This window comes from Leptonychotes weddellii, unplaced genomic scaffold (assembly GCF_054177405.1).
Source record: "Leptonychotes weddellii isolate Sample4059 unplaced genomic scaffold, ASM5417740v2 HiC_scaffold_1010, whole genome shotgun sequence".
Taxonomy (NCBI): domain Eukaryota; kingdom Metazoa; phylum Chordata; class Mammalia; order Carnivora; family Phocidae; genus Leptonychotes; species Leptonychotes weddellii.
This window is the reverse complement of record NW_027677411.1, coordinates 1-14,706: the sequence shown is the minus strand read 5'-3', so window position 1 is coordinate 14,706 and position 14,706 is coordinate 1. Positions and strand designations below refer to the sequence as shown.

At 41.9% G+C, this 14,706-nt stretch overlaps 1 protein-coding gene and 1 pseudogene across 1 annotated transcript; both read left to right on the top strand.

Moving 5' to 3' along the window:
* Positions 1 to 5: 5 nt before the first annotated feature.
* On the top strand, positions 6 to 13,797 carry CA5B (carbonic anhydrase 5B; the record flags this gene model as incomplete). The annotated part of the gene is made up of 5 exons (XM_081809455.1): positions 6 to 96; positions 9,244 to 9,362; positions 10,604 to 10,699; positions 11,296 to 11,358; positions 12,458 to 13,797. Coding segments are annotated over 5 exons (552 nt in total), but the record flags the coding sequence as incomplete, so codon positions are not given.
* On the top strand, positions 4,536 to 8,342 carry LOC115941850 (uncharacterized; annotated as a pseudogene).
* Positions 13,798 to 14,706: the final 909 nt, after the last annotated feature.

Sequence of the window (14,706 nt, the reverse complement as noted above, 5' to 3'; positions counted from 1 at the left end):
CGCTCACCATCTCTTACGACCCCACCACCTGCCTCCATGTCTGGAATAACGGGTACTCTTTCCTCGTGGAATTTGAAGATTCTACAGATAAATCAGGTGAGAGCCCGACTGGTGGTCTTGTCTGGAGTTAAGGGACAGCCTCGTGTCAGCCCAGGCCACACCACACCGCATCCATGGGCACGCAGACCGCCTTGGGCAGCGGCATGGGACTCACTGCACTGAGCTTTTTCAACATATGAAAAAAATCCCGTCTAGTTTTTATGAACATTTTCTTCTACTAGTATAGGTAGTATTTATTAATAAGTATGTATATCTCTATATATAGATAAGAGATAGGATTTGAGATTAAAGCTTTGCCTGAAGTTTATTTTGTGTGTATTAAATATGTACTCATTTTCTCTGCTGACTTTACAAGACACTTTTACATTAAATAGTATTACTATTTAGATTTAACTGAGCAGATTGCAATACCTTTGAAATGGGGCAAAAAGAATATTCATGTGTACATGACGTTATTGTCTTAACAACCAGTTCTACATAGAAAAATGAAAACTCACATTCTGTTAATTTTATTGATTAAACAATATTACCTGGTTTAATAGAAACACAATTTAAAAGAGATTTTCAAATCCAAATGTTGTATTGCTTTTGAATCTTCTGGTTTCAACCTACCAGATATAGACTAATCTGAATGATTTCAAAGTTTACCTGAAACTTTTAGTGTCTGTTGAACACAGAATGTGATTAATTCTATGTAGATTTCTTTTCTCTTTTTCTCCTTTTTTTTTTTCCAACCAAATTTGATGGTATCAAGTAATCTTAGTCTGAAATCATTTTTAGTTGAAATAGTGTATCTTTAAAGAGTGGCTCTTAACCAGTGGCAGTTTTGCCCTATCTCCCTCCCCAGGGGCTAGGGGACTTGGCAACATGTGTAGGCATTTTCAGTTGTCACCCTTGTCGAGTCGGGGGGAGGGTGGTGCAACTGACATCTTGTGGGTCGAGGCCAGAAAAACTGCTGAAGAAAAACTACAGTACACGGGGCAGCACTCACAAAGACTTATCCAGCCTCAAAAATCAATAGAGCCTCCAAGATTGAGAAATCCTTTCGGAAATTAGTTTTCTCTCATGAATATGAGGAGATGAGCCCATGAAAGTGTGAATGAATGAAGTAAAAAATGTAACCTAAAGCATAAACAGAAGTGTTCCCTCCTGTATCTATCCTGGTTCTGGCTCTAGGATTCTCACCTGTATCTTGGTTCTCTCTGCATTTTCCTAGTGATGCTCTGAAACTTAGACCCAGCCCTCTGGCCCCAGCCACAAACTGACTGCTTCTCCATTGGGAATTATCTCCGGCTCTCTTCCCGTTGACCTGCTTCTCTGCTGTGATCCAGGAAGTGCTCAAGTCTCTCCTTAAGAGTTTAGGTGACCCTGTGTTCCCCATTTTCTTCTTTCTCCCCCAGGGTATGACCTGGCCCCCTAACCTTGACCATCTTCCATATATTTCTCAAACTAAGAAGAAAGTAATTACTCCTTTTCCTCCCAAATTCATTAGTATCCTTCCTAGTTTTTTCCAAAACCCTGTAGTGTGCCCCCATCTCAACTGGAAGCCTATAATATTACATTGTATATAACGATTCCAGAAATCTTTAAAATAGCAACCTGCATTCCTATGTCCTAGATGACCACCTTGCATGATGATGAGCTTTACTTTGTCTCTGTCGAATTCTACCGTTACTCCTGCCAACTAGACTAGTGGGCAGACCCAGTCTGTAAACACCCAACTCTCTGGCATGCACTCGGGATGCGTGGCGATCCTCTCAAATCTCAGTCCTATGTAGGGCCCTGGCAACCTTCTTTCTTTTCTTCTGAGGATCCTAAATGTTGGTTAGCCTTCTAATGACCTTGCTGATCTAGAGACTGTGTTTCCAATCTATGATTGCTTCACTGAATTGGAAATTGTGGGAAGTTGTTCAGTTGGTTTCTTAACCAAGTGAGTTAATCTCCAGATCATTCCAGGCAAATAGCTTTCTGTTTTATTTTCTAGTCATTTTTTTTTCCTTTGAACAATAGATTCAAGAATGCTTTTCCAGTCTCAGATGGAAAACAAATGCCTTGCATTTTCCTCATAATAGCTCATGAGGTACCTCCCAAGACAACTAACTAAATCATTCCTTGATGTCACTTTCTCTAGGTGTGTCAGAGTGTCACACTGTTTTTACAAAACATACAAGAAAAATTGTGGAGAGGTTGCTAATTTTCTGCTTGTTTTGTTAGGAAGGACCAAAATAGGTAACCTCTTTTTATTAAGCGTTAATAATCATTTTCTTTAAGATACCATTAATCTATGGTAAGTACCTAACTTTCTCTATCTCTTTCTTTTTCCACATTTCAGTGATTGCCTCCTATTTCCTGCTTATTCTTCATTGCTATTTCTCCATGCTGTTGCAAAATAATTCATAGCATTCAAAGAGGAAGAAAGAGTGAATGAACATAAAACCTAAAGAAAAAGTAAAAGAGAGCAAAGACTACCTAGAAATGAAGAAAGGCAAGAACATTGGTTCTAATTCTAGAAAGGAAAGGAGCTAATAAATATCAGCGTCTATAAATTTTAAAAAACTAGGCAATGCTTCTGCAGTGTGCTTTACAAAGAACTCGGGATAACGTATGCAAGGAAAGGGTTTGGGGAAGGTATGTGATAAAAAGAAAACATACCAAACCTTATGGGATGCAGCAAAAGCAGTGCTTAGAGGGAAATTAGACATGAAAATGCCTATATTGGAGAAGAAGAAATTTCTCAAATCAATAACCTAGCTTTCCACCTTAAGGAGCTAGAAGAAGAGCAAACTAAACCCAAAGCAGACACAAAGAAGGGCATAATAAAGGACAGAGCAGAAATCAATGAAGTCAAAAGTTGATTCTCCAGAAAGATCAGCCAAACTGATAAACTCTTAGACAGGTGGACCAAGAACACAAATAAGAGAAGATTCAGATTACTAAACTCAGGAATGAAAGAGGGACATCACCACCAACCTTATCGAAATTAAAAGGATAATAAGAGAAGGTATGTGAGCATCTCGTACCGCCGCCCTTTGCTGGGTGTTGTTTTCTTATTTGTCTTCTCTGAATAGGACACAGATAGTGATTTGAATGAGTGCATGTGAGGGATACACAATATTCTGGGGAAGGGCACTAAATTATGCCCTTGAATGATCTCTAATAATTTCACCTCCTCCGTAAGTACCCTCATCGCCTATGTCACCAGGCCTCAAAGGGAGGAAGAGATGAGTCCTATTGTTCTCCTAAGGGTGCTTCCTGCCCCATCTTGCATCACTTTACACTTTTATGGGGCATCACTGGTAAACCCAGGAAGAATGCTTCCACAGACATTTGAAGTTCTTCCGAATTTTGGTCCCACATTTACTTTTTCAGAGAAAACAACGTGATGATTTTTAGCAGTTTTAGAAGGTGGTGGAACCATTAGAACAGTCCAATTTTAGAACATTTCCATCACCCCCAGACAGTTTCGTGCCCATTTCCTTGCATTTAGTTTCCTTTGTTTGGGTCCTGTGTATCGCCTTTCCCTTCATCATCCCTTTCTCTGCTAGCTCCTTCACCTTCACGTTATTTTTTACAAGTTTAATCCTTTCTCACCTTAGAAAACCAAAAGAACAAAATGTCAACAAGCTCAAATAAATAAATACATATTTGTTTGAAATATCTTATGACTACTCTGCTTTCTAATTTCCTATCTTCCGTCTCCCTTCTCTGCTTGTTTCTTGCTGACTATACTTGCCTCTCTCATCTACACTTCTGCTCCCCCTTACCCCACCCTTTTCCTCGCTCTTGCTGAGGATACGAGTGATGTTTCAATTAAGAAACCCAACAGACACTTTGTAATCTATTTCTTTAGTCCCTGGTTTCATCCAGGATCTAAGTGCCAGGCACTGTGCCAGGTACCCAGAATAGAAAGAGGAAGAAGGGACGGTCGCTGCCTTTAAGGAGCTTACAATGGGGGGGGGGCGGGTAGACAGACCCTTGAAGAGACAACGCTAATGCTAATGCAGAGTGCTAAGTGCTGTGAGGGAAGTGTTCACGTGGGCTCCAGTGGGAGAAGGTTTCCTGGCAGAGGTGACATCTGGGTAGTCCACAAGGAGGTGGAGGTTCAAAGAAGTGCAATGCTTGTATTAGGTATTACTGTGTGTAGAGTGCAAGAAGGAAGAAGACAAGCACATCCTGAGGTAGGCAGGAGCCGATACTCGGAGAGTTCTGCAGACTGTGCCCAGAGATGGGGAATCTGGGTGCACCTTACCTGGGAACTCTTGCTCTAGGTCTCGTACTCGGCTGTGATTGAGGTGTCAGCTGTTGTTGGCGTTTCATCTCCAGGCTCCTCTGGCAAAGGATCCTCTTCCAAATTCACTCAAGTGGCCGTTGGCAGGAATCCGTTTCTCTCAGGGCCTCAGTTCTTTGCTGGCTGTTGGCCAGAGGTTGCTCCCTTTTCCTTGCCAAGTGGGCCTCTCCGTAGGGCAGCTCACAACATGGCAGCTGGCTTCGTCAGAGCGAGCAAGTAAGAAGAGTCTGAGAGGGCAAGCGAGATGGCAACCAGCATCTTTTTGTAACCTAATCTCAAAGGTGACATCCCATCAATTTTGCCCTTAGAAGCAAGTCACAAGGTCTAGCTCATACTCAGGGGAAATTACATAAGGGTGTGAAGACCAGGAGATAGGGATCACTGAGAGTCATCTTAGAAATTGCCAGGACACATGGCTAATGACACAAAGCCCATTAATGCAAACTGAGGTCCTTTTCCTGTAAAGTGAATGCTCTTAACCACATCATACAGGAGAATACCTCCCTATCTCACATCTTCCCTATGTACAATTTATATAGGTATAGTACCCAGCACATGTAGAGACTTTTTTAAAAAAGATTTTATTTGAGAGAGAGTGAGAGCATGAGTGGGGGTAAGGGGCAGTGGGAGAGGGAGAAGCAGACTCCCTGCTGAGCAGGGAGCCCGACACCGGGCTCGATCCCAGGACCCCTGGGATCATGACCTGAGCTGAAGGCAGATGCTTAACCGACTGAGCCACCCAGGCACCCCTACATGTAGTGACTTAATGATTTTTCTAGCTAGAAATGCCCAAGTCAGATGCCTGGGTTTCTCTTTTTTTTTTTTTTTTTTTAAAGATTTTATTTATTTGCCAGAGAGAGAGAGAGCACAAGCAGGGGGAGCAGCAGGCAGAGGGAGAGGGAGAAGCAGGCTCCCCGCTGAGCAGGGAGCCCGATGCGGGGCTCGATCCCAGGACCCTGGGATCATGACCTGAGCCGAAGGCAGCCGCTTAGCCGACTGAGCCACCCAGGCGCCCCCAGATGCCTGGTTTTCTAACTTCCCTCCCAGAGATCACAGAGGTAGAGGTACAGTGCTGTAGAGATAATGAGCCTGAGCCAGGCAGGGAGAGTCTGGAAGAAAAGGCAGTGATGGTGACTGTGAAGAACTGGCAGAACCATCTAAAGGCAGTGGCCATTTCTCCCACCCAGCCTGTTGTTGCCTGGCGAGCATGTGCCCAACATGGGCAGGACATCTCTTTCTCAAGTGGCAAATGTGGATTTTTATGTGAAATTGTCTAGCTTTAAATGTTGGTAATGAACTTTAAAATGTATTTAGTATTGTGTGGGTGAATCAAAACACACCTGAAGACCAGTTCTGCCTCCTTCCTCCTGCAGCTACCTATTGCTAACATCTTTCTGCCTGGCTCATTATCTTGGGAGGAGACACACAGTGAGTGTCCAGGGTATGTTGCCAGTTTTTCTGGGGATAGGAGAGAAGGCCTTCCTCTCTCACCTTGCTCACTTAACGGGATGAGACCTTCAATTTCATTAAACACATTAGATTGAATATCTGCCAAAATCAAGCTCACAGTATGGAGCTGGCATAGAAAAACACGTTTTGGGAAGATAATTTTATTTTTATTTCAGTATGCTCTAGTACCATCCTCCTAGTAACTTAGTGAATCAGGTGGTATTATTCTCTGCACCTCCCCTGCCCCTCAAAGAAAAGTTCTCATTGGTATCTTTGCTCGCCTCTTTAAAAAACTTTTTTTTTTAAGATTTTATTTATTTATCTGACAGAGAGAGACACAGCGAGAGAGGGAACACAAGCAGGGGGAGTGGGAGAGGGAGAAGCAGGCTTCCCGCGGAGCAGGGAGCCCGATGCGGGGCTCGATCCCAGGACCCTGGGATCATGACCTGAGCCGAAGGCAGACGCTTTAACAACTGAGCCACCCAGGCGCCCCTTTCAAAAACTTTTTTTAAAGAAGAAATTATGTAAAATATTTTCAAAAGGCAGTAAGATACATAGCAGACCACTGCATGACATAGCCAGTGTATTTGGTCCTTGGGGTTGCTGTTGTACATAAAATTCAACTAGTGATGCAAGAAGCACTAAAGATCACTAAGATAGATGAGATGGGTGGGTTTTGTGTTGTTGTATTGGTTTAACCATGGACAGACATCACCAGGGTTGGATTAGATGGAAGAAAAGAGGAACTAATTAATAGGTGTTAGCAAATTCAAGGGAAAAAGTACCAGCACAACCCAAAGTCTGAGGAAGGGTGATTTTAAAATCTCGTTTTATCTGAATATTTTGCGTTTAGTGTATTGATTTCCCTAGTTCAGAAAACTCTAAACAGAAGGTATTTATTATCCAACATGGTGAGGCCAGTGGTAGAGTGGATGACTCACATTGTTCACTGTGTTCAAAGAGAGATGGGTGATAATTTTTCACTTGCAAATTTCCTATTCCATTTCAATGAAAGGGAAAGAAATGCTAGTATCTTCCAAAATTGAAAAACAAGGGGTACGCGGCTGGCTCAGTTGATAGAGCATGTGACTCTTGATCTCAGGGTTGTGAGTTCGAGCCCTGCGTTGGGTATAGAGTTTACTTAAGAAAAAAAATGTATCTGTGCATAAAGAAAGAGAGCATCTTTTGTCCCCACATTTCAGTTTTATGAGATTGGTTTGGATGAATATGCTAAGAGAAATTTGCATTTTATTGCACAATTAGAAAGCAGGCACAGTAACTCAAGGTCAAGATCATGTTCTAGGAAGAGGAGGACTCCCTCATCTTCTAGGCATAGGCAATCAAGAAGTAGACTGAAAAGGAGATCACATTCTAAGTCAAGGAGTAGGCGGTGATCCAAAAGTCCAAGACAGAGAAGATTTCATTCCAGAGAGAGAGGTAGAAGGTAAAGGAGTACATCAAAAACCAGGGCCAAAAAGAAAGAAGATAAAGAAAAGGAATGTTCCAAAATACCACCAAAAAGTTATAGCACAGCCAGACGTTCCGGAAGCGCAGGCAGAGAAAGACAAGGACGAAGTAGGAGTGGCACAAGATCTCCTAAAAAGCCTAGGTCACCTAAGAGAAAATCATCTCACTCACCATCCCCTAGAAGACATAAAAAGAAAAAGAAGAAAGATAAAGACAAAGAAGGAGAGATAAAAGAGAATAATCAACAAGCAAGAAGAAGAAAAGGAAAGATCGGGAAAAGGATCATCAGGAAAGAAAATCAGAGTGAAAAAGATGTAAAAGTTACACAGGACTATGATGGAGAGGAACAAGAGGATGATAGCGACAAAGAGAAAAAAGAGAAGAAGCCAACAGAATCAAGTTCCCCTAAAACAAAAAACTGTTCTGTGGAAAAAGGAATTGGTGATTCACTGAGAGAATCAAAGTGAATGGAGATGATCATCGTGAAGAAGATAGAGATGTGAGTGGCTGCGCGTTGCCTCCATGGGGAGCCAGCTGCATACTCGCACCAGTGGCCGTTCCTTTGTCTGACTTCTTAATGCTGTATTTGTTCTCAAACCCACATGGATACAGCTCTGTTATAAATGGTTACATAGCTCCTGATATTGATACTAGTTACTTACATCCCCAAAGCTTGTGCAAAGTGATACAGGAGTAACCAGTTCATGACATGATGAAATCTGATTGGGTAACCAAGCAATTTGAGTCTTCTGGTGCTGCTTCATAACAAACATGAAAAGCAGCGTGCATCCACAGCAGGCATGGACTGTTTATGTTGTGTGGTCTCCTTTATTAAGTAAGTTCACTTACAGTATTTCTAGAATTTGATTCATTGCTGTAATACAGCCATATAGGAAATGAGTGTTAATTGTGGCAGGAATATCCTAAATGTCATTAAAATCTCCAACGTAATGGATCTGCTTATGGTCTTGTTTGCTGACATGACAAATTAGCGTTCTTATAGTTACATCTGAAAGTGAACATTTGAAATAGATAATCCTTTAAGCCTCATAGCTAAATTTTTGTGGCTTTTGTTTAACTTTGAAAGGTTATGTATGCACTCATTTTTTTTAACGGCTTTAATTACAGAAACAAGATTTCAAATGAAACTGTCTTTGGCGGTGAATAAGTAGCATATTTTGAAGTAGAGTCATATACTTTTTTATTAAGGTGTTTAGAAATTTTTTTTCCCTGAAGTCATTTATCCCACCTCTACGGCAGTGAAAGCTATCTGCCTGAGTGCATCTGTAAAAGAAAGTTGTCTCTTGTCCTGATTTTCAATTTCCCACTCTTTCATTAATTTGTTTTCATCTCAGTGTTGGAAAAGGGGGGTAGTGCATTTTAAATGGACCTTCATATAAGACAGATCTACTTTATAATGTACTTTTTATTTGACTTTAAGTATAAAACCAATACCTTTTGTTACTGTTACTGCAATAGTAGTCTAATGCACACAGTGATCCCATGTGAAATGCAAAATAGTTAGGCAGCTGGGTTCTTAGTTACAGGAGTTTCAAGCTTCACTTTTGTGCAGTAAAAACTAAAGTAGGCTACAGTCTGTGCCATGTTGATGTACAGTTTCTAAAATTGTTTTATAAGACTTTGATAATAAAACCCTTAAACTTATTTTATGTTCCTGTAAAAAAAAAAAGTGGGCACAGTAAATATAGAATATAAAAATAAGCCAAGAATTGGCCTTTAACAGTTGTAGGTAGCTTGGAGTGCCGTTAAATCTCAGTGTCTTCGAGAGTGCAGGTCGCGCCCTTATACCTGTATTGACTGCATGGAAATCAAGTTTCTATACACTTGTATCTAATATCTAAGTGGGCTCCGCTTAAGACAGTTTATGTAGAAGGTCCACCCAAAGCTCTGGCCTTTCCCCCCACATTCCTCCATGGTGTGAAAAACTGTCCCCTGAATTGTTGGGCGTGCCATTTCAGTGATCAAGGGAGGACCCCTGGAGCACAACTACCGATTGAAGCAATTCCATTTTCACTGGGGGGCCATCGATGCCTGGGGCTCCGAGCACACCGTGGACAGCAAATGTTACCCGGCAGAGGTATGTTGAGCAGCTTGGGAGCAGTGACAACTGTGAGGCGGGGACAGTGCTGCGTTTCTAAGACAGCCTCAGGAAAAATCAGGGGGGCGGGTCCTATAAATGCTAAAGCGCTCTCTCAGGCATATGTGATTACTCCCAGTTTATACATGTAAACATGATGATCTGCCCTCATCTCATATAATAGAGCAGAAATGAACCTTAAGATCCTAAAACAGAATCCTTCCAGAATTTTAAGCTAGGCTCAAATTATAGCCTGAAGTTATAACCTAGGCCACCATGCAGGGCCACCAGGTTGAATTAATCCAAGTGAGAATTGGTAGGAGCCTCAAGGAAGGCTGTGGCGATAGAAATAGAGGAAAAGAGCAAGATTTAACAGGCACTTCTGAAATAAAAAGGAACAGGACTTGGAGGCAGGGTCCACTTCAGGAGAGGAGAAGAACAAGTGAACCGTGACCTTGAGGGTCTACTTGGGAGGCTGGGTGATGATGCATTCGTGAATGATGGACAAGAAATAATTTGTAGGGAGGTATAGGGAAGGCATAAGGAAGTAGAATTTCTTCTTACAATTTTTCCCCTAATTTAGTTTTAGATGTCACCTTAAAAAGAAGCACATTTTAAGTGGTTATCCCTCAAAGAAATTTGTCTTCAACTCTTGTCTAATTCCCGTGGAGAGAATCTATTTCTCTCAATATAAATCTCTCTCCTTAGGATGCAAATAGATTTTGGATATGATGGATTCATGCAGATCAGTATGGGAATGGACAGATGTTGCTCCCTTACTGAAATATTACTTTGTTGTATTTTTTTTTATTTTTCTCTAAACAAATCCCTCTATTCAGAAGTAATATTAGGAGTGCCTGGGTGGCTCAGTCAGTTGAGTGGCTGACTCTTCATTTCGGCTCAGGTCATGATCTCAGAGTCCTGGGATCGAGTCCCGCATCGGGCTCTACCCTCCATGTGGAGTCTGCTTGAGAGTCTCTCTCTCTCTCTCTCTCTCTCGGCCCCTCCCCCCCAAGATAAATAAATATTTTTTTAAAAAAAGAAGTAATACCAATTGCTGCTCCTGCATGCAATTCTTCCTATTTATTTCTATCTCATTTTGCACCAGATTGATATATGCTTTTCTCAGCGGCTTTATTTTGGGTGAGGAACCATGTTAAAATACCGTGTTGAATAAAGCTGTTTGTTTTGGAGCGATCCTATGTGGTCATGTGTCAAACCAGCTTTTAATGGTGTTTCAGCTGCATTTGGTGCATTGGAATGCAGTCAAATTTGAAAACTTTGAGGATGCAGCATTGGAAGAACATGGTTTGGCTGTGATCGGAGTATTTTTAAAGGTAAGAAAGTCTGACCAACTTTAAAATGATGTATTGTATCCTAGGATGAAAAGATACAACATTGTAATATTAAGATCTAAGTGTATTGGGATTAAAAAGAAACAATGACTGGCTTGTGGAATGTTGTACACCTGAAACTAAAGTAATACTGTGTGTCAACTACACTTCAACTTAAGAAAACAGGAAAGAAAAAAAATAAACAGTGATTAAAATACAAGCTTGCTCTGAATATATTTCAAATGGTATAAAAATGCACAGTCCAGTAGTCACAAGCCACATGTGGCAAATGAGCTCTCGAAAAATTTTTAATTTTAATTAATTAAAATTTCAGCATAAGGACTGCTATTTAAGTGGAACAGGGGCACGTTTCCTGCAGGCACGCAGACCCTGTCAGCAAACAGCCTGCTCATTTGTTCTGTATCTAATTGAATTCAGTGATGTTTTTAGTGATCTAAATTACCAGTTTAAGTGTAGTATAAGTCGTGTGATTGGTTTGTTTTTATGTAATCACCAGGTGACTAATTTTAATTCACATTCTGTCATGTTTCAAAAGTGAGATGTCAGTTGTTTTTAATATTTTCTCATTCCTCCTTTAGCTAGGCAAACATCACAAAGAGCTACAGAAATTGGTGGATACTTTGCCATCGATCAAGCATAAGGTAGTACTATTTTTCCCTAAGTCACTTGAAATACATGTTATGTTTAATCTCAGAGTGGAGACACTCACAAGGCATGTTGCGAGTTGTCGTGGAAGAGCACTTGCCACTTCATATGTGTGTGTTGAGAGCTCCCGGCCCTGGGACACCTTGCAGGGGACAGAAGTGGTTCTGTGGGTGCGCGCTGACCACTTTGGTTTTGCTGCCCTGCCCTAGCACTCGGGGACTCGGGAACCCAGTGCTGTCCCCTCCTCTGCTCCTTCTGAGTCCCTGTGGAAACACTCAGAGCAGCCCTGTTGACTCGACCTCCCATCCCATGGGCAGGGAGCAAAGAAGCATTTGACAGAAACGTGGCTTGGCCTGTAAAGAACAATGACCTGTATCCTTCAGAATGGATACCTTTGTCCAGGCCCCAGGACTAACTGTTCATGATTCGGAATCCCGAAGGGGCTGTTCCCTGGAGGTCCGCATCTTCTCTCTCTCTCTCTCTCTCTCTCCCTCCCTCTCTCCCTCTCCTCCCCACCTTGGTCTCTCTCCCCACCGCCTCTTTCCCTCTCTCTCCCTGTCTATCTCCCTCTTTTCCCTTCCTTCTCTTCTGTCTCCCTTTTTAGTCCAGGAGCCTGGCTCCCCCAAATTTGCATTGTGTTTTAGAAAGGAGGATTCTCTTGGTTTCTCTTGAAAGAGAGAAGTCTCCTTGTTCATGCACCAGCTACTGCCTGATGCCTCCCAAAGAGTTCAGAGGAGACCACCTGCAGTAAACTCACTAGAATGGAGGGAGGAAGTGGTTTGTGCTGTATTCCCATGGAGGAGTATCAGAACTACATAGTTAATTACAGGACAAAGAGTTCAGAGGAGACCACCTGCAGTAAACTCACTAGAATGGAGGGAGGAAGTGGTTTGTGCTGTATTCCCATGGAGGAGTATCAGAACTACATAGTTAATTGCAGGAACAAGGCATGGGCGTGATTCTGTCCTAAGGTACCCAGAGATCCTCTAGACCATTGCTGGTCCCCAGACACCCCTAGATTCATCACTTCATCATCTGATTCCTGAGTGATTTTCACCACGAAATGATAACTTGGTGACCTCTTCTCTTGGCCAGGACACCCTTGTGGAATTTGGGTCATTTGATCCTTCCTGCCTAATGCCTGCCTGCCCAGATTACTGGACCTACTCAGGGTCCCTGACTACCCCGCCACTCTCCGAGTCCGTCACCTGGATCATTAAGAAGCAGCCTGTAGAGGTTGATCATGATCAGGTATGTTCTTTCCACATTTCTGTCTGAGGAAATGCTAGCCTGCCCCTTTAAAACAAGGCTGGCCTCTGACTTTGGCATCAGTTGTTAACATCTTGTAATGCTTATACATTTTTATTAAAATGTGCTAATATCTTGTCTTAAAATTTGGATATAAATTAGGGAATGCTTCAAGTCAACTAGAGAGAAGAGTTAAAATTTAGGAAACAAGCTATTTACTTTCATATTTGGCAATGACATATGTCTTATGCATTGTGTATTTTATATATAAATATGAATCTCTATATAAACAAGACCCTTTTAAAGGGAAGAATGAAGGCTGGAAATGGATGTGCTCAAAACCCTTTAAAATCCATAAGGAAATTTTGCTCTGGAACCTCAGGATAAAGACAGAATCCAACAATGTCTGTCCAGAAATTCTAAGTCAGATGTTTTGAACTTGGAGTTTATTTTCTCTTTAAAAGTAAGTTTAAGTGGGGGCGCCTGGGTGGCTCAGTTGGTTAGGCAACTGCCTTCGGCTCAGGTCATGATCCTGGAGTCCCGGGATCGAGTCCCGCATCGGGCTCCCTGCTCAGCGAGGAGCCTGCTTCTCCCTCTGACCCTCCCCCCTCTCATGTACTCTCTCTCATTCTCGCTCTCTCAAATAAATAAATAAATCTTTAAAAAAAAAAAATAAGTTTAAGTGGTGATTACTATGTCAATGAACAAAATCCTGTTTAATTCATAATTTAACTAAACTACAGTAATATTTGTATATGCTTGCTTTATGGGCTTTTTATTAATTACAAAGTATTTTCACAAGAGCAAAAGCTTCCAAAATCTTTTTTATGAAGTCAGGATAACAGATACCAACATCCATCAAATATTGGACTAAAAAATAAAGATAAACTAAAGATTGAAAAATATATTTAATTTTTTTAAAGATTTATTTATTTATTTTAGAGAGGGAGAGAGAGAGAGAGAAAGAGCATGAGTGGTAGGAGCAGAGGGAGAGGGAGAGAGAGAGTCTTAAGTAAGCTCCATGCTTAGCACAGAGCCTCATATGGGGCTTAATCCCATGACCCTGAGATCGTGACCTGAGCCGAAACCAAGAGTCCGATGCTTAACCAACTGTGCCACCCAGGCACCCCTCTGAAGAATATATATATATATATTTTTTTTTTTTTTTTAAAGATTTTATTTATTTATCAGAGAGAGAGACAGACAGAGGCAGGCAGAGGGAGAAGCAGGCTCCTTGCTGAGCAAGGAGCCCGATGTGGAACTCGATCCCAGGACCCTGGAATCATGACCTGAGCCGAAGGCAGAGGCTTAACCGACTGAGCCACCCAGGCGTTCCTGAAGAATATATTTTAAAGAAAGCAAAAATAATATAGGAGAAATAGAAGCTAGCAGTACATTAGAAGAAATAATACACTTCAACCAAATAGTGTATATTCCAGCAAAGTAAGGATGGTTCATTATTAGGAATGATATTAATATAATTCATCATATCAGTGAATCTACATAGAAAAATCCTATAACCAGGGTGCCTGGGTGGCTCAGTCATTGGGCGTCTGCCTTCGGCTCAGGTCATGATCCCAGGGTTCTGGGATTGAGTCCTACATCGGGCTCCCTGCTCGGCGGGAGGCCTGCTTCTCCCTCTCCCGCTCTCCCTGCTTGTGTTCCCTCTCTCGCTGTCTCTCTGTTAAAAAATAAATAAAATCTTAAAAAAAAAAAAAATCATATAACCATTTCTGTATATTGTTAAAAGGCAATAGCAAAATTCACTATTCAGTTTTAAAAATTTTTTAAGGTTTGTGGGGCGCATGGGTGGCTCAGTCATTGAGCGTCTGCCTTCGGCTCAGGTCATGATCCCAGGGTCCTGGGATCGAGCCCCACATCGGGCTCCCTGCTCGGCGGGTAGCCTGCTTCTCCCTCTCCCACTCCCCCTGCTTGTGTTCCCTCTCTAGCTGTCTCTCTCTGTCAAATAAATAAATAAAATCTTAAAAATAATAATAATAAAATAAAAATAGGGGCGCCTGGGTGGCTCAGATGGTTAAGCGTCTGCCTTCGGCTCAGGTCATGATCCCAGGGTCCTGGGATCGAGCCCCGCATCG